Source organism: Myodes glareolus, chromosome 25, assembly GCF_982192425.1.
Source record: "Myodes glareolus chromosome 25, mMyoGla1.1, whole genome shotgun sequence".
NCBI lineage: Eukaryota > Metazoa > Chordata > Mammalia > Rodentia > Cricetidae > Myodes > Myodes glareolus.
In genome coordinates, this window is record NC_142050.1 from 2,293,233 (window position 1) to 2,314,485 (window position 21,253).

Genomic DNA, 21,253 nt, shown 5'->3' on the forward strand with positions numbered 1-21,253 from the left:
AATTTTAATTTAAAAAATTGTTATTATAGGAAGTTAGCAACCTTCTCTAGCAGCATTCCAAATTAATTAGCTATTTTTTTGTGTAGTGATGACAATCTGCCTCCATTTATAAAGTATCTATTAGAAACAGGCACTGATTAGCATGCAAAAGATACTGCAATGGTTATAGTCTAATAAGAGTAATTATCTCTTATAGTAGTAGATGGATCTAGTACATGGACTGGATGTACTTTGATGGTAAGAATAAGGGCACTTAACCTGTGATCTTGAAAAAAAGCAAAATCAACCCAATCCTGACACTTTGTCGCTTCTGGAAAGCAGGAGAAATGTGTAGAGAGGTCAAGAGGCAAGTATAACACGTACCATTCTGGATTATATATGCTTATTGCTCATTGTGAAAAAGCAACAAGCACAAATAACTTTAATTTTTCTCACTGATTTTTATCAATTTATTTATTGTTGAATTTGAAGAATGAGAGTTTGGTCTGGTGTTCTGAAGATACAGTTGTCCTCGCTGGTATGCTTGGTTCCCTTACTTGGGGAGACACACGTTATACTGGAATATCCTTGGTTAGGTTTAGATGCTTGAGGTGTCTCTCTCTTTCCTTGTTAAGCTTATTATAAGCACCTGTACTTGTGTGCTGATGCATGGAAGGTGGGATTTTCCTCCAACAATGGAAAGAAAGAGTTCAGTCTCCCTCTTCATTGTCACTCTGTCACAGTCTTACATACCTGTTGCTCTTAGTTTGTCCATGGACCCTCTATATAAGGCTTTGTTTCCATGATGGTAGTCACTGAAGCAACATGTTGATATTAAGTCAGAATTAAAATTTCAATTTGTACCATTGCATTGCTGACCTTGAATCTTTGCCAAAACTCAATACTCAGCCAGATAAAAATCTCATGACATACCTGTCTCAGATGTGGGTAGAAATAACTTCCTATGAGTGTGTGTGTGAATGCCTTGCTTGAGGTCAATGACAGAAGGGGAAATGTATGCAGAAATGTCCAGCTGAGACCACAATGCCTGATATCTGTAGCATATCATTTTTGTATTATTAGAAATGTCACACTTATACCTTTCTCTAGCTACATGATCTTAATGAAAATAGAAATGTTTCAAAAACAGAGAAAACATATGCAATAAACTCCAGCTATTTCAACTGTCAAGAATTCCCCTTGGGTTTACTTTCTATGTCTGAGACTCCCAGTGACATCGTAGTTAAAACACAATAAATATTGTAGCATTTTTTTACAGATGAGTGCAATCCTCTTGTGCTTTACAAGGCCTGGTCCTTCTGACTCTGGCTTTTCTATTAGCCCTGTTTTTATAATGTTTTAGATGAAAGAGTTTATTTTGTGTACTAAAAAACAACTCAAAATACAAGAGTCTACTTTCATAGAGTATTCTCATGGTGCAGTATTCTACGTGGGATGACAGAAGCCATGTTCATGTTTTAGTATTTACTGTCAAAGGATGAAAAGAGGGGTAGAGGTTCCTCTATCAGTAAGAAACAGAAGGCCATCTCATTTTTATCCTAGACGCCCAGTGCATCCCTTAGCAATCATGAGTATACAACTACATTTTGCCAAATGGGGGAATAAACTGTTGGGGAGAAGAGGAAGATGTATCAGTGAAAAATGAAAGTAAATTTTTTTCTAAGTTGGACTTGGAAATGGGCATCAGGTAACGAAGAAGGCAAGTATTTCCATACTCACTGTATATTATCTAAATAAATAATACAGCAGGTATCAATTGTTAATGATTAGAAAATGTTCCTAAATACTAACAGGATAGTATTTGGTCATACCTTACCAAACTATGATTTGTCATAGCTACTTTTAGTAGAATTACTTTTAGCAGGAATTAATTTACAATGACAGAATACCTGTGCATTAAAACTATGTGTTATTGAGAAAGTAGAACACATCTTCTAGGAAAGGATCACATACATAGATAATTTATTTAAATTTAATTAATTTAACTGGGAGTCAGAACGTCTGGATTCTGGTTGTGGCTGTCACAGCTGTATTTGTGATATTGGGTCAGTAACACTATTTTTTTTTCCTGGAGCTTAAACTGATCACCTGCAATTTGATTAGAACTTTCGAATTGTATTCATTGAGATCACAGAAGTTTACTAGAAGAACCTCTAGGGCTACAGCAGCTCTCCTTTCACATTTTATAATTGAACTGTCAGTCAATATTTTGTTGGAGGACAGTGGACTCTGGCTGAAACTACTTGAGTAACCTGGTTGTGCAGTTTCTGCCGTACACTGAACCAGATATTCACATAAGGCTTTATTTCATGACAGCAATCACTGCATGTGTTTTGAGAATCCTTTTTCAGTTTTAACTTGAGGGTCATTTTTCAAAACATATGAATACATGGTCTTAAAGTGGCATAAAGTAACTGGAAAATAGGAAAACACTGTTGCAGCCCAGGTGTGAGTTTCCAGAAAGAATAGGTATATGGCTTCTCATTCTATGGGAAGCCAGAATAGCTTTCGCCATTGCTGTGGAGCATGTTGACCCACTCAGCATGCAACTGAAGGAAGTGTGAACATAGCATGCTCCTTGTGTCCTATGTGTCACTGCACCACACACCTGTAGCTGAGATCAGCTTGAAGTAGTAGAAAAAAACCACTATCCCATTACTCACACACCTTTATGAGATCATGCAGAAAGGAGATCTGGAGAAATTGCACTGTGGTCCTTAGGAAACTGCAAAATGCTGACTTTATGTAAATGGATGATAGCATTACAGGAAATGCATGCTTACCTCATGGTTGCAGAAGCAGTAGATAGTTGCAACAAAGAATCCCTGAAAAGAAACAATGTATTTGAAGTTCTTTATATTTGCATGATGTCATTTCCTAAAATCAACACACATAGACTGTCTAGAGAGGAATATTCCACTATTGCAACAGCATGCCATGGTTTGATGAAACAGAAAGACAGGAAAAATAATGACCTACCTCTTCCATTCAATGATAAGCCACAAAAGTATTACCATTAGAAGTTTATTTTCTGCTCAGTGGTAGATCATTTACCTACCATGTATGAAACCAGGGGCGAATCTTCAGCACAAGAATTTAAAAATTATTCTCTCAGTAGAGGAATGTGTTTCTTGTAAAGATTCGCAACTAGAAGGGCTCTAGTGAATTTGCTTAATGTATTGCTCTGTTTAATATGGAGAGTTTTGGTGAGCGTGCTGGTTTTGGTGGATTTGGAAAGCTTGTGTACCTTAAGAATTAAAAGCTGTGGCTATCAGAGAAACCCTTTGCATGTCTGAGTATGAAGCTGTGAATTAGTCTTTAAGACACCCAGACTCATTTGACTTTGGGGTCTTGCTTAATCCTCATAAGATGCGTTGTGCTGAGTTTTAAGTATAATCTCAATAGCTTAGGTTATTAAAGAAACATCCAGGATTTATTTTTAACCTAATTAACTTTGGCCTTCTCCTCACATTAGGCCTTGGCAGTTGAAAAAAAATGTAGTGGATTTGAAATTTACAATTGAACGAGAGAAACTCTTGCCTCAGATCCTGGGTTAGAACCTCTCCCTGAGAACCTCTTCATGCCAAACCGACTTGACTCTCAAAGTGCTGAGAGGTTGCCTTTAGTAGAGTCTGTGAGCTGACCCAAAGCTCTGAAGTGAGTGGAAATGAAGAAATCACTTGTCTAGGTTGGCTAACTGTGCAGCCCAGGACTGCTCTGGTGGCTCACTCAGTGCTCTCCTCCATGAGAAACCCAGGTCCACTGTTCCTGTTTAGTCCCAGAACTCTTGTGGGTAGATTTGACAATGAGAGGTAAAGGAGCAGGAAGCATGGGCAGCTCTGTGTAAATGCGTTCCTCTCACCACTTCAGAAACACACTGCTTTATGAAAGACATGCCTGGTACCTTCTTGATATACAATTAGTTGCCTGGGTGGGATCAGTAGAGGGTTATGAATATCAATAAAGGGGAAACAAATGTCATACACAATCTCTTTTCCTTCAAAAGTTTTGGTTGGGTCTGATGAGTCGAAGGCTGTGAGTTTTGACTTTTAAGATCATAATCTTACAAAAAAAAATCATGGGTTTTCATCAGATGAACCTAGTAGGAGAATAAAGAACGGAGTAAACATACATGTTGGTTTCCTTACCTGGAAATGAACCAGAGAGTGCATGACATAATCGTAGATCTTCCCAAGAATCTTGTTGGAGGGCCTCCAGGGAAACACCACAAACTGGATCCCCAGCAGGGGCACAAGGACCATGGTAGCTTTCACAGCTTTCAGGTACATGTAGGTTTCTGCCTGATGAGTTTGCCTCAACTTGGTCACAAGAACACGGACGATGTTGAGCAGAAAGAAGAAATTGACCTGCAAAGATTTGTATGAGCAAATAATCCATTATTGTCCTGTGAGACATGCTGCCAGGTCAGAGACTAGAGAACTTTTAAAATAAAAGAAGTCGACATCTTCTGAACCACAGATTTTCTTGCTCTAAAGACTAGTTTTGAAAATAAAGTTTTAAAATAATCTAATTGTAAGTGCTCAGAGTGAATTTTTAAATCCTGGCATAGAAATTGCCATTGTGCAAAACATGTAGACAAGAATGAGACCTTTGATAATAACTGAATTATCTAGACCTGAGTCCTCAATGGAATAAAGGAATAAAAGGAGATGAGAATGAGCATTCAGCCCCCATCTCCTGACTGTGGGCATGGCAATGTGTCAGTGTCTCATCTGTCCTGCACTCGTGGTCATGAAGACCCACGTCAGTGCCTCATCTGTCCACAAAGGCCTGTGACAGTGCCACATCTGTCCACGGAGGCCTGTGTCAGCACCTCATCTGTCCACAGAGGTCTGTGACAGTACCACATCTGTCCATGGAGGCCTATGACAGCGCCCCATGTGCCCACAAAGGCCGTGACAGTGCCACATCTGTTCATGGAGGCCTATGACAGCGCCCCATGTGCCCACAAAGGCCGTGACAGTGCCACATCTGTTCATGGAGGCCTATGACAGCGCCCCATGTGCCCACAAAGGCCGTGACAGTGCCACATCTGTTCATGGAGGCCTATGACAGTGCCCCATGTGCCCACAAAGGCCGTGACAGTGCCACATCTGTCCATAAAGGCTGTGGCAGCACCACACCTGTCCTGCACTCGCTGTCACGAAGGCCCTTGTCAGCTCAAACCTGGAGCCGATCCACTCTTAAGGTGCCTTTGTCACAGCAAAGAAGAAAAGTTGCTAAAGTGACAGAGAAGCTGCCTGGATGGCAATCACAGTGACACAGTTACTGACTGATGACTCCTTAGTGTAGGAGCAGAATGTGGTTTAAGAATTGGAGTGTGTTTTTTATTTTTCTTACTATGAGAAAAGAAAACACTATCTTAGGGATTAAAATTAACATTTTTTGAGTAATTGGTTCCTATGTGATAGAATGGCATTCAATTAACTTTATTTTGTAGTTATAGTAAATGTGCTACATAGAAATACATTCACAAAGCTGAGTGATGACACTGATAACAGTATATTGCGAAATCAGTCCTTACCACCAGAGCCACCATGACAGGTCCATGAACGATGTAAAGCAGGTGGGTCTCGACGCTCAGCCAGCAGCTGTGGGAAGCAAGGGTGCACATCAGTACAAACATGCTTTCACTGTGGGATGTAGTAACTTCAGAGCTGTGTGCACTTACTTGTCATTGTAGTAGAGAGCCCGGGTAACGGCGTGGATCGTAGTTGGTATCACTGGGAACCCTGAAATTGGGAAAAGCACAAATCAAACTTGTATCCTATGCCAAGAGCTTACCTACAATTGTATGGAAAATGGTAGCATTGTCACAAAGATGGTGTCAAACTGAGTTGCCTATCAAGACATTCCCCTGATATGTTTGCATTCAGATTATTTGGTCAAGTCAGACTTGTGGAGCTTGGCTAAGAACATCCAGACAGTTAAAAGCCTTTTGCCAATTCCTAGCTGCAGCAGGTACCTTGTAATTTGTATTATGATCCTTCCTAACACTGTTAAGTTTTTGAAGATGTTTTTGCTGTGAACTGGAACAAGCAAGACTTTCACTGTGTGAATTAGGCTCTCATATAGTGAGATTCTGGGTCATCCTTAAGGGATATAACGTGGGATGCTAATCGCTATGAAGTCTTTGATATTCATATGAGTTCTTTGGGGTATTTTATTTTTATTTACTTTGTGTACATTGATCCTGTTTCCTTTTAAACAAGTGTTTTAGAGAACTCTCTAAGTTCTGGTTGAGGAAGTGTAGTTTCTTCTTTCTTAACTAATCAAAGTACTAGTAAAGATAAACAAACTCCCTTCAGAATTGACTAATCAAAGTACTAGTAAAGAGAAACAAACTCCCTGTAGGTTCATTTTCAGAAAAATTAGATACTGTCTACTCAGCCAACCAAATTACATGTTGTTAAAGTAAGTTTTCTTCCAAGAAGGTACTTTAATGTAATAATTTTCCTTTGAAAAAGATTGTTTTTATACTCAGATGTATCTAGTACATGATAATACTGTTTGATTTGATTGAAGCATCTGTAAAAAGAGGTTTTTTGTTATAGTCAGGTTATGAAATATGTCTCAGAAAAAAATTAAGTGATACCCTTCAAATTTTAGTAAGTGAGATACAAAAAGAGAGGGTCTCAAACCTTATGTGAAAAGGTTTCCACATAAAATAATTTTGGTTTATAAATGCTTAAACGAAATAATTCAATAATACCACTGATTACATGTTGGGCTTGAAAATAATTTTAAGCTGGCTAGTTGTATAATATATGATTGTGCTGTTCATAGTGCTTCTAACTGACCACTTCCTCATTTGAATTCAAAGACTCAAAATTATTCTCTGGATATATTCTGAAGTACATATCTTAGGTTAAGACAGCAAAAAATAGGCATTTGAGAATTTGAGTCTACGTGCCCACTCCATTTAAAGAAAAGCACGCTTCCTAGTCATTGGGGGAGACACTACATCTATCTTTTGGGGCCTGACACCTTCCTATGGCTACTGTGGGAGAAATTCTATAGGAACCCTGGGGCCTGACACCATCCTATGCCTAGTGTGACTTTTTCAATACAAAGTTTTGGTTTTTTTCTCTGTTCCTGATCTTCTAGTCCCCAAGATTTGTAGCAACCTTTCCCTTCTACCAAAGACAGTGAACATAAGAGAAATACTTATTCTAATGTATTCCTTTTCTAAAACAAGGAAATCAAAGAAATCCTATTTGTTCAATGTGGAAATCCATTAGAAAGATTTTCTTCATTTTATAGCAAGTGGAATCAATCAGAGTAGGAAACAACCTGAAGACATGGCGCTGCTTAGATATCTGAGATGCCGAATATCCCGTGATGCAACATAGATGAGGAAAAAGGCATCCGGGAAGAATCCGGCTTTGATTTTGGGTTGGGAGAATCTCAGCGCCAGACAGTTGTTCAGCCATAGGATGGGTTTATTATGTCTTTCACAAATCTTGGAATTCTATTCCATTTTAGATTCCAGAATTGGAAACATTTTTCACACAAATGGCTTTGATGTCCTCTAAAGACAATTTAGTTCCTAGAAAACAGCTTTGGAGGGTGCACATTTTCTGTATCCCAACTTTGAAGAGTATTTTCCGATATCAACTGTACATTATTTTATTGAAATTGTAAATCCTAGAACCTATGCTACTGTTCTAGTATTTTCTAAAGGAAACCATATATTGCCCAACACAAAGTTTTCTCTGTTCTATTACATCTTCTAACATTCCTGTGAAATGTTTTTCTTGAGAAGTTATTTGGGCTTCCTTTCACTTGTCTTCCTCTCACACAGAGACAACACTATGTCAGGATCTAAATGAAGGCCACTGCTTTAAAAATATGCTACTCTGTGACCTCATATTTGTTTGGGGGGAGTTGTATTTGGCTTTCTGAGTTTCTTAATGGTAAGGAATGTGGTAGATTCTAGTTTAGTTTTTTTTCTTTATTTGTGTGTGTGTGTGTGTGTGTGTGTGTGTGTGTGTGTGTGTGTGTGTGTTTATGTGTGTCGGGTAGAATTTGAGAGCAGACTTTGGCAGACCCCAATAGTTGACTTTCTGTCTTTCCAAATACCTATCTTTAAGAAGCAAATCCTTCCTTTTGAAACGTTCTATTTTCTGTGGTCAGAATACTGAAGAAGAAATCTACTGCCCTAGCCAGCATTGATGAGCAGTGCCTTGTTCTGTGGCTACTGTGAGTGTAATATTCTTTGATTTTACTTGGCTCATGCTAATGAAGTGTTAAATATTGGCTGATCAAGGAAAGTTAAGGTATTATATAAATACTTACTTATTATTCCTTTCTTTTTGATACAGATAAACATCTGTATATAAACAACTCATTTCTTTTTTTCTTTGTGTTGGTAATGGACTAAGTAGAGACCTTTATTGAGCTGTATACAAAGATGCCAACAAGCTTTATAATTAATTCATAGAGCACCAGTATGGAAAGAAAAATGTAAATGTTCCTCTCTTGTCTCAGCTGACTGTCATATGTGAGAATAAATTTATAGTTAGTGTTTGTTTTCATGGGATATTTTCTGAGTTTGACAGAGATACTTCTGAAACACACATAAGGAGAAAATTTCATCAGTTTTATTTCAAATAAATAAGTGAACTAGATCTGATAGAAATATGTAAGAGAGGCTGTGCTAAAGACTGGAATGCTGACTTTGTCTTCTGAAATCAAGACCAGAAGCAGGCTATAAACATGTGAGTCTAGTTGGATCTAGCTCAAAAGTCAATTGTATGAAATACATACCCCAGCCAAGAAGGTAATACCAGCGCAGGCGTTGCTCCTCTGCGAACACAGCCACGACGATGAGAGTGTGAAGATAGATCCCCTCACAGAGCATCCAGAAATAGTTGCAAGCCATCATGTATTGGTGAAAGAAGTGTAGAACCTTGCAACTTATCTGTTAGAAAAAAATGAAGATACTCAGAGGAAGGCATGATTATAGATCTGGTGATAAAGGGAGGAGTGTAATTATGAGCCAACGTATCTGCATTGAACTCTCAAGAATTACCCTGAGTATTTGTTAACATATGCCTTCTATATTTACAATCAAAGGGATAGAATGTTAGTCAAAAGTACTGTATGAAAATAGCTACATTGGCTAATGAAGCTGAGGCCACAGAATATTCTTTTCTCCATTAAATTCTGGAGACTTACCTAGACTAGAGCAGTTCATTTTCCTACAAGGTGTCTGAAACTAACACGTTTCATTCAAATGTTTGACATTAAACTTCTGTACTATTTTCTCATCCTGTGATCCATGAGGTAAATAACCCGAGACATTTTAAGTGTTGCTTCTGAAGCTGCAGGATCTGTCAGTCATGCCTTCTTAACCATAAAGAGGAGATGACCAGGGGAGAAAGTTATCTTGTATGGACCTGGAGCCCATGCTGACCTCAGCTTCTGTTTCATAGGTAACCCTGTGTTTTACATTAGGACCCAAGTGTTTGCCAAATCCTCTCTGTATATTAGGATCAATGACTGCTCAGAGAAGACTTAGGAAGCATACCAGTATAGACTTAAATCTCTTAACCATCTGTATAAGAAAACCACAAACCACATAACAGAATACCCTGTTATTCCCTAGTCATTTCTAGAGTAGGGTTGACATCATTAACATTTTGAGCTAGAAAACTGGTTGCTGTTGTGAAGGGTTGTCCTAGGTTTGTTGACAGTTAACAGTCTTTCTGCCCTTTAACTAACTGATGTCTTTAGCATCATGGCTCCAGATGCTTCCACATGTTCTTTGTGGGCCAAAATGTGTCTAGTTAAGAACCCATACCTGAGGGCACCAAGCGTTGATTACCTTCTAACAACCACAAGACAATTGCAACTAGATTCAACATTCTGATTTTAGATAAAAGAATGTGACTGTTTGCCCAGCGATTATTTTATCAAATGATATGTATTCTATTACATTGCTCCTCCTGGGGGTAGCTTTAAGTCTAGTTGGATTTCAATCTTCCTTTCATAAAGCAATGAAATAAAGTGACTTTTATCCAAAGCACTTTTCTGGGCTTGTAAATTTATATTGAATGCATAAGAGTTATAATTCATTTGGTTGATGAGAAGCGATATGTTGAGCCAATACATATTCTAGTATGCTTATTTTCCCTTCAGGATTCATAGGAGAAGACCAGGTTGGCGCATCAAAAAGTAGCTATTATGCTTTCAAAGGTAGAATCAACCTCTGGATCAGACCAAGAGGAATACAAATGTTGAAAATAGACTATGTCAGGAAATCTAAAGCAATACCTATATATGATCTGGGAAAAAAACACTTCTGACCTTGCAGTGCTTGCCATCAAATTGTCTTCCTTACCAAGATTAGTTGATTGACTCGTGCATCAGTTTTGTATTTACTAAGTAAGTACTTGCTACGATGGCGCCGACATCCACATTAGTAAAACGAGAAATTCAATTGAGATTCTAGATCGCTTTTGAAGATTACTCTTTGAAATCCCAGCTTCTCCTGGATTCCTAGAGGCTGTGTTGACTTTCTCTTGTAGGGGAAGAGATAAGTAGGTGAAGATGGCCTTTTGCCTACGTGACTCAGAGTAGCTGAGGTTTCTTGTTTAACCAAGCTCATTTTCATTATTAGTATTTACCTTCTGAAAGTCACTATAAATACTGAATTAGCAAGCATTAAGTTGTTCTCCTAGGCATAATATGAGGTGAGGGCTCTTTGAGGCCCTGATCACAACTTTTTCATCAAGTAACCAATACATTGCTTTTGTTTTATATGTTTTATGTTCAGACACCTTATTTGATACATATGTTATTGATTTATTTATGCTGAATGCTTGGCCCACAGCACAACAGTCACTATTTGAGAGAAATGTATTTAATACTTTCTTCATAAGCTTATCAAGACATATTTTTGCTTTGCCTTATAACAAATGTATCAAGGGAAAATTAAAAATAATAGTCATATATTCCTTAAAGGTTCTATTCTTGCAGAGTTCAATGCTTATGGTCAGGGTAGTGACCTTCTGGTGGCAAGACAGACAAGTAAACAAATAAATGTAATCATGCACAATGACTTCTAGAAATATATATTTTCTAGTTAATCTGACTATTAAATTATTTTAACAGTTGTTTTCTCAGGTACATAACAAAGTCTGGCATTTAGGAGAATCAATGGTGGAGAATCAATAAAGCCAACTAGGAGGGCTTGGTTTAAGAACATTAAATTTTCTATTCAATTTGTGGACAACCAGCAAGGAGTGGAGTATTAGACTGAGTCAAAGTTAAACACATTGGTTGGTACTGTAAAGCATTCTGCTCACACTCTAGCCTTTACACTTTTGAGGGCATGGAGGGGGGATGCAATATGGATTATTTTATACTAAAAGAGGTGGCTTTCTATAAATTTACTTTTCAATTCCTTATGAAAATATTGAAACAAAATGGAGTAATACAAAGAATCTCTTTCCTCTTTCTTTAGTTATTGAGAGACAAGCAAGTTCCTAGGGAAATATGGCAAACATTTAAGACTACATGGCTTATTATAAAAAATTCAAAGAGTTTTAAAATAAATTTGAAATGGGCTAGTGTGCTAACTCCAAAATGCCTTTTCCTGATCTAAAACTTCCAATTTTCCTTCTTCCAAGCCTTGTATTTAAAACAGAAATAGACTTTGTTGCTCATTTAAGTGATCTCCAGTCATTCAGGTGTTTATTTGCATCTCCTTGGAGTTTCTGAAGATGCCTTTTCATTAGTTTAATACTAAAACAGGAGGGTGAAGCTATGTTTACTTGATCAACAGAGATGAATAAATAATTCAATTTCTAAACATTTAACCTGATGTGTGAAAATATCAAAGATCTGTGATCTAAGTTGATTCAATTTTTAGGTTAATTTTAAAATTTAATGTAATTTAACATATTGAGTGAACCTGCAGTCATTGTTACATATGCAACTGAGTCATCTTTATAGTCTGACTCCTCCACTAGTTACATCCAATAGTGTTCAAATATAGGTGAGCAACAGATGCTTATTCAGCTTAAACGAATATGACTTTGTATATGGCTCATAAAGTTGCTCAACTGAGTGTTCAATCCTTAATTAATATAATTATTTCATACATAAACCAGAATTGTCTATCAAGAGTGGGCACAATTTTCAGGGCCTTTTATTTTAATTAAATAGTACTAAAATTCTTGACAATCTTTGTAAAAATCAGGACATATCTGAAGGGATCAGGCTGCTGACATCCATAGAAAATGTACAATGCTGGGTAAACTCTTCAGACCTGAACTTCTATGTTAGTTGCATTTGGATCTTTGTCATGCTTTCTAAGTATCCAGAAAAAGTATCCTCGGACAATGGTACTCCCTAAATAATACACCCAAATAAACTATGTTATTTTCTCCTGTGTTCATGCTAGAAGAGCTGTTTGACTGTGAAGCAATTTGCAAAAAAATTGGTCTGCATATGTTCCATTGACTGTACACAGACACTCTCTAGTGGTTCACACTTAACTTCCATTAACCCAATTTTCTAGTCTCCTTTACTAAGTAAACATATACTATGGTTCTACTACGGCTTGTTTTTCCACAAACTTACAAAACAACTTTCAGGTGTCAAATTGACAATTTAAAATATTTATGACTAAATTCATAAAGGTGTCTTGAACTTGATTTAGAATGTTCTGGCTTTCCCTGTTATATGCATTGACTTTCTGTAGTAAAGAAATTGGACATGGTGTATTTTCAGTAGTTGGTATCTTCTGAAATTAGGGTATATGCAGCGAGAATTATGGATTTTTTATCTAATAATCTGAATTCCTTGTTCAAGAAGTGAATTTTGGATAAGACAATTTATCTTTCATAAAATTTAGGATTTTTTTTTGCATTTTTAGCCTCATTTTGTTTCCAGTCACTTCTTTGTTGTCTCTTCATCGTATTCATGATATCTGCATTTTGAATTTTTATGTATTTGACTTACATGTTCTTGAGACTACAATTCCCCTGGTATTTTATGTATATTTTTCAAATTGGATAATTATTCTTGATTAAGCGTTGATTTTGCTGGATCTTTCCTCTGTGGTCTCTGTCCTGTAAATAAGCTATTCTAATGTCATATATTTAAATTTCAAGTCCTCTTTTGGTTCTAGGATTTTCATGTAGTTCACTTTTAGTAATTTCAACTTTTCTGGTCTCTTCATTATTCACTCACAGTTTTAGCATAGTAATGTGACTAGCACATAGTCTGATAATTTAACATCTGGGTTAAATAACAGATGATCTGAATTCTACTTTCTTTCTTCTTGTAGCCCAGGCAGGCTTGACACACGTGGGAACTTTTCTGTTGCAGCCTCCTGAGTGCTGGGATCGCAGGTGTGAATCATCAAATCCAGCTGTTCTTTTTCTTGACAGCACACCATATTTTCTAAAATTGTCTTTCTATCTGGTACTTCTGAACTATTTCTAGATATCATAAATATTGGGATGTTGTAGATTCTGGTTTACAGTCTAGATTCTGTTATATTCCTTTGAAGTTTTCTCATTTTGTTTGTTTGAATAGGTACTTCACATAGTTAAATCCAAAGCATAAATTCCCAGTTGGACTGTTGGTAACTTAAATATCCGTTGAGTTATTTTAGATCTACTAATACTCTTGGGTTCCTTTGAACATAAATGGTCAGATGGAATCTATCTATCTATCTATCTATCTATCTATCTATCTATCTATCTATCTATCTATGGGAAGAGAGGGGAGGCACCTAAGTTCCTAGCCCTTCTGAGAAGACTATCCTTTACTTTTAGGGTACTGTAATTGCTTTGTTCTAATATTATGCAATATAGGAACTACTCAGCCATAACCATTTTCTCTTAAGTTAGACATATAATCTATAACACTTTATGATGATTATAATGACTGGATAAGAATAAACCAAATTTTAACAACATATTTTTCCCCCACAGAACTGATTTTGCTGTTTAAGTAAAATGAAGAATAGTAGGCCAGAGAAGACTGCCCATTATAACATTCCAGCAAATCTATCACATATGTTTGTTTCCAGTCTACATTCCCAGAGAATATCGAAATAGGTAACCCCATTTAGTTTAATCTATGTGGACTTGCCATTCCCGTCTCTTTTTGTAATCATCTCTCCATTGTTTGTATGTTTTGCCTTGTACTAGCAGCCCTTAGCTAGGAAGGAGCAGTCTTTTTCACCATGAACTTTCCAATCCTCAATGTCTAGATGCAGAGAATTCTTTCAGTTTGACCTTTCTGTAACCTCTTAGTATGATGCTCTGGTATGGTTTGATGGCTCAACTGTTGGGGACAAGTGAACATTAGAAGAAAATCATGCCATTTTCGATCTTGGGACTCTTTTGCCTTTACTTAGATAAGATGCTATAAAAAATATAATCTGATTGTCTCAGCTTTTGAGGTGCAAAGTGCAAAGGGTTTCCAGTAAGAACCAATCTCCCTGTATTGTCTGCTTTAAAATCAGACAGAAAGTTCAGACAGATATTTCTTTCTAGAATATGACAAGTATCCTGGCAGCTTTGTTCAGATGCAAAAAGAACAATGCTTTAAAAGCTGCCTCTTGACTCTACATAGAGATCATTGAATGAACAGATAGAACAAGAAAAGTGAAAATTTAGATATTATGGAAATGAAATGCTTAAATGATAATGGGCAATTTTCATATCACTCAGTAAACTGAGGATCTATTAAGCCCTTGTTTATGGCATGAGTTATTTTGAATTTAACTTGAGAAAAAACCAAAATAGAAGAAGTGAAGGAATAAGAACCTTATCTTTAGTAATACAGGAAATAATAAACCTATCAAAAACTTTGGAGGGATAAAGTGACTAGCATGATGGAAAAGGTGGTGCAGAACCACTGTTGAATGGATGTTCTATGTTCTTTCTTTCCTTCACAACTAAATCAAAGATCTTATTGAAGGGGTACCACCACATTTGGGACATATATGAGCTGACTTCTCTCATCAAGAATGAAATTCTTCTTTTTAATATATTACTTTAGTTATTGGATAGAAAAACTTTTGGGTACTGAGTCATTGACTTGAGAATAGGGACAAAGATGGAAAATATGTCCATTCTCTGATTTAGTTTGCTTAGGAGAGAAAAATGTCTTTGAAAATTAAGTACTGTGTTCTTCTTAAAAGGAGACAGATATCCATATAATATTTAGAAAAGGAAAGTGTACTGGTGAATTAGCTTTTCTTCAGTTTATGACTATTGCTATAATGTTCACCTTATATTTCAATAAATATTTGTAGATTGACAATGTCAATAACATCACCTTTCCAAAAGATTTTTCTGTTGCATATTCTTTCCTATTTATTTATTTGCACCCTTTTTCCTCCTTGTATCTATTTTTTATGGTGAGGAAGAACCTTCATTTTCTACTATTTGGATTGTTGTTGTTGTTTTTTAAGAGAAATAGTTCAAATCAGTACCTTAAAGTAACTTTAAATACATGATTCTGCATATGGCTTAGTAGGATTGAGAACATAGTCCCTAGGCTTGCATGGTGGCATGGCTGTCTCATCAGACAGGGCAACTTTACTTCTAAGAAAAATGGAGTTTAGGAAAGACAGATGAATCTTCCATGTTGTCATCTATTTTATTATTCTCCATTCTCTGGCAATAGGGAACATCTTCTTTACTCATACTTAAATGATGGGGTCTACTAGAACCACAAAACAATGTTCTGGATGAAAAATCATTTCCAGGAAATTGGGCTTTGATAAATACACTTGTGATAAACTACATTTACAAGGTGAGATAATAAATTTCACCTTGTATCTTCCAGAGATAGCTTCAAGGACCAGAAACATTTCAAATATGCCTGTTTAAGAAAATTCCTGAAACAATTTTTGCTTCCCTATTCGAGTGGTCCTATGCTGCTTGTTTATGGAGGGTTCGATTTAGCCAATTCTCGTTGAAAAGCAATAGCTAGTCAAATAGAGAAAGTACCTGAAGCAAATGTCCTCATTTATTTCTTCTAGGAGAAGGGTAGGCTGTGTACTTTACGAACTTGAGTTAACCTTTAGATTATAATCATTGACTTTTGGCCTATACTATTTAAATGATTTGGTGAGAGGTTTGGGTTTCCATACTTTCTCTCAGGGATAAAATAGACATTTGGGATTGTGAAAGAAAACACATTATGGCATCACTTATTCACCATGTAATGGAGCTGATACTGGCAGCCTATTCTCATGTTGTCTAGCCTTAGACAAAAGGAAGTTTCACTTTTAGATCCATAGAGAAATATATTCAGATTTTCGTTCTTTTCTTTTTTTCATAATAAAACCAGCCACATTTCAAAACAGGCTAAAGTATTACAGACTCTTGCAAGTGTGGCTGCAAAACATGGTATGCTGTGTGAGACTGGGTTCATTCCTAAAGACAAAGGAGGTGACAGCAGAAGGACATATTGTCACCTAATAGAATCATTTTTGCCCAGGTTGAGGACTAACATTCAAATCTTGAGTGTTCAGTAAACACTTAATTCTTTCTTATAGTGTACCATGGTTTTTCTTTAGGAGATTTATTCCTATATATCTAAACTAATAAGTTTGTTAGATTAAAAATGTACTGACGGAAGAACCAGCTTTTTGTTTTTTATGCCTACAGGATAAACTTTGTTTCTTTGGCTCTAAGGCATGTGAGAGAATCCACCTCTTATCTACACACTAGTGGAAAGTTTTCTGTTTATTTCTCTGGCTCTCCTAAGTTCTTGTTGACATTTTCCCAGGAAGTCAGCAGCGCAGTGGCCAGGCCAGCCCTCCAGACATCTGCTCACCAGTTTCAACAAAGGTTCTAGGCAATGGAGGAGCCACAGGATAGACACAGGATGATTTTGTGATGGCTAAGAATAGCTTGACTGGATTAAGACATACTTGGCATGTCTTCCACGAAGACAGCTTATGAAAGGGAAATCATTTAGCAAAGACAGCTAATGATTTTATGAGCAAGAAGTTGTGTAATAAATTCATTGGAAATGACAAGCATGGAGATACAACGACTTAACCACTTGGTAAGAGTTAGCAGAAACCTTGTGAGCTTACAGCAATAGTATGCTCTTGGGGAATCCTAAAAGTGTTATCCTTCTTTTGGTCTAGGACAATGCCTTAAAAACAAGCAAGGCTTTTTGTTGGTTTATTGGTTTTTTATTCTCATTTGAAGGATAGGTTTGCACTAGTTTCTACAATTTCATAGTAAACTTGGTAATGGGGTAGAGACTAGCTTTTTTGAACTATTTCAAGATGATAACAAGGTTAGCAAGATCTCACAAACTGTGAGGGTCCTCTTTGCTAATAACAGCAGGGGAGCAAGCTAAGCAGATGGGAGAAAATCTATTTGTGAGCTTAAGTACTTCACAGTGTGACAGAGCACCAGTCGCAGGTCAGTGTGGTTGGTTATTCAATAACTGAAGAGCCAACCTTTAATGAGAAATGAAAAAGCCAAAACTCTGACTGTCCTGAGAGATGCTTAGTGCATTGCTTCTACTTTGATGGAGTTGGCTCATTAATTAACCATACTATGCATGGCTAATGATAGAGAATCATTGCAATGGATGAGACTGTTTTATTTTTTTCAAGAACATAAGGAAATAACAGACCATCAAGAGTATAGAAAAGAGAGATAGGACTGAATGAGATTGGGCTATTTTTGAATCCTATCTCCAAGTAGTCATAACAAGAAAGAAATTTGCCTTCACAGAACTTTAGTTTCTTAACTTTAAATATAGAGTAATATCCACTTCTCACTGGAGATGTTAGCATTAAAATAAATGAGATTTATTTTATTTCAATCAGTTTGAATTTAAAAAGAAAAGTCATCAAGAAAAACCCATTTGATTACATAATCAGGTAAGATAAGACTTTGTGTCCATTAGCAGATGGCAGGGATTTTAAAGAAGAATCACAATGCTTTTCTGAATATATTCAAATGGCAAGTGATTAGCACTGTAGGTTTCATTAGAAGCCAAATTAAGCTTCTTTCCCACACTATGCACTGTTATGCAGGATGCTCTGCTCTGGGCAGATTTCATGCATTTTTGTCATTGGGTTGGCATAACTGTCAAATGCCAGATTTGAAAGATGAGGCTATCTACAGATGCTCGCATAATACAGTTAAGCAGAGAAACAAAAGTTAAAATATGCCCTGGCTAGTTCTGTATGCTAGATAGTTTCAGTTTCTGCTTTTCGGTTCCCTCTCCTCCCCATTCCCACTACCCTGAAAACATATAAACATCTATCTACATCTACTAGAGTTTCCTTGATCGCCAGTTTCTGGATTCAGCTCAGTGAATGAGACCCTCTACACAAACTAGTAGATGAGAATGAATTAGGAGAAAGCGAGCCCCCGCCCACACCCCCCTTGGTGGTTGTGTCTGGAGACAGAAGTCCCAAGGTTTTGAAGGCCAGTCCTCATCATACCACTTCACTGTCATTAGAGTCCATGTTTCCCTCCTGTGCACTCGGGGGCAAGAGTGGTGAGAGTTCCCACTGCATTGTCCACATGTGTGTACTATGATGGAATATATGCATCTGTCAATGTGTCAGAACAGAAAGGATCAAACACTGGCAATTTCATATGCAATGTAATCATCATATTATTAAACTGTTTTGTAATTGACTTTATAGCATCATGCGAATAGCAACTAGCTAATATTTCTATTTTCCCAGCTGACTAAAGTGTAGCCACATTCAGAAACTATTATGAGGAGCACAGTCTAAGAGAAAAAGAAAGAATGTTAAAGACAGGTTTGAATTTCATAAGTAACCCTCAGGAGAATTTTGGCAAAAGGAATCCATGGCAGTTCTAGGAGAGAGAGCCAAATGACAAGTTCTCAATAATACAAAGAATAATGGTGCACATGACATGAGTTTCATGGATGTCTGTCGGGTAGACCTTAAGATTTTTTTTTATTTCTTTATGTCAGTATGGATCTTTTCCAAGCATGTAGACATAGAACTTGACCATATTTGTGTCATTTATTTGAGTCAATGTACAAGTGCTTACAGCTAAGGTGACTGCAAAAGCCCATCCTAGCAGCATAACAATTACTTTTTTTGTCCATATATAATAATCAGTGGCAAACCGGGATTTACTGAAAACCACTGGTATGGCATGTCTAGTATTATTTGTATTACCAAGAAGTGCTCAGTGTTATTCCCATAGATATTAGTAGATCATTGCCACTGATAAATTATTGGGTTGTCATAAAACGTATGATTCATATGCATTCATTGCATAATTCTTACTTACCTAAGTTTCAAAGCTCCCCACCCATTTAACATGTAACAATTACTTTCATGAATCACTGATAGGCTTTCTTAATGCAAAACTCTACTTCAGAAGTAATTATGACTATACTTTAAATAACTAAGTCAACCTTTGGCATCATGTTTAATATTTATAGGTACTGTGTTCTTCATAATAAAATTAAAATCAAAACCCAATAGTGCTTACTGGATCCCGTCGCACCAGATCACCGTTGGGCACGACCTCAACCAGGTGGATGATGATAATGATAGAGTTTAGGATGTAAGTGAGAAACATGTTCTTGTGCACCGTCACCCTTTGGCATCTCAGGCTCCTGGGAGAAAAACAATGAGAGATTAAACAGAAGAAGAACTGACAAAGCAACAAGACACAGAGAATCAATTGCTAGCATTAGAAGTGTATTTTCAATTATAATGATCAAAACACAGCAGAGCAATCACAACATGCGATTAATTTTGGGATGTCTCTTTATTTCTCAGTTGCCCTTTACAAACAAATAAATCATCATGACTCACAACAGCTTTCATTAAAAGGCATGATGCTAAAACCCTACCTTTGAATTCTTTTTTAAAAATAAAACCACAAGAAAAGTGAAAGAATAAAAAATCTTTAAAATTATAATCACATAAAATAATAAATGTAGCCATGGCTCAAAGATAAGTGCTAGGGGCCATTTTTTGAATCCTTGTTTCACTAGAGGATTAGTATCTTGCTAAGAATGTGCTTACGGATGATTGCTCTCCCCTTGGGCTAATAATCTCTAGTATTATCAAGGTATTATTTTAATGAAAATCAAATTAACACTCTATTATTCTATCTATAAGTGACTATATATATAAATGCATGTAACATACCTTAAACATAGAGAATTATTTGGATTTGGAACACAAGGAAAGCTCTCCAGAACTTGTATTGTTCTACAGCCATTATTAGTACCAAACACAATAATGATGATAGCAATGATAATTATACCAAACACTTATTTTGCGTTTATTTTATGTCAGTCAATAATTTAGGTACCGATTATCTAAATTATTAGATAATTATTAGATAGATACTAATTATCTAAATTAGTATCAGATTATCCCTACTGATACTTTTTCAGTTTCTGTCTTACTTAACTGTGGAGTCATAATAAAGAATGCACATTTGGCTTACTTTAAATTTACAATTGTAACACAGGATATAAGGCATAAATTATGGATATTTTATTTTAATGAAGCTTCATTGTATATATAAGCTTTTACTGTGAGATAACCCTTCTCTACTCTGTGAATATATGTTGCTCTTGTTGGTTAACAAAGAGGTTACTCTGGCCTATAGCAAAGCAGAATATAGCCAGGCGGGAGAGCCAAATTATAGGTAGAGAGAAGGACAGAGTTGGAATAGATATGAACCAGCAGCCTAAGAAGCAAGATGCCAGAAGACTTATTAAAGCCAGGGCCACATAGCAATACATAGATTAATAGAAATCGGTTAATTTAAATGTAAGGTCTAGTTAGTAATTAGTTTGAACTATAGGGCAAAGAGTTTGTAATTAATACAAAGCCTCTGAGGGATTATTTAGAAGTGACTGTGGGATGGGGGAGGGACAGAGAAACCTCAATTTACAGCATTTCTAACTTATTTTTATTTGAAATATATGTAGGTGTATTCCTGAGTCTGGAGGGGTTGAGGATGCAACTGTGTGTTTATGAGTGTGAAGATAGAGGTTAATATTTGAGTCTTCTCTGATTGCTCTTTACTTTTTGGGACATAGTCTCCCATTGAGTCTGGAGCTTGTCATTTCAGCTGGATTGGGTGGACACTGAGGACACCGAGCCTCTAGCAACCATATTCTCTACTGATGCCTTAGTGCTGGGGCTACAGACAAGCTGTACCTGGATTTTACATGGGCACTGGGAACCTGTGTTCAGGTCCTCTTGCTT

General features: G+C 36.6%; 1 protein-coding gene across 1 annotated transcript in view; it reads right to left on the reverse strand.

Annotated features, from left to right (window-relative positions):
- Calcr (calcitonin receptor) overlaps positions 1–21,253 on the reverse strand; it is an 82,545-nt gene that overhangs the window by 3,459 nt on the left and 57,833 nt on the right. The window contains exons 8-13 of the mRNA XM_085683641.2: positions 19,512–19,638; positions 8,791–8,944; positions 5,693–5,753; positions 5,546–5,612; positions 4,149–4,367; positions 2,784–2,825 (exon numbers count right to left, since the gene is read on the reverse strand). Coding sequence (XP_085539767.1) covers positions 2,784–2,825; positions 4,149–4,367; positions 5,546–5,612; positions 5,693–5,753; positions 8,791–8,944; positions 19,512–19,638 — 670 coding nt within the window. The remainder of the gene's footprint in view (positions 1–2,783; positions 2,826–4,148; positions 4,368–5,545; positions 5,613–5,692; positions 5,754–8,790; positions 8,945–19,511; positions 19,639–21,253) is intronic.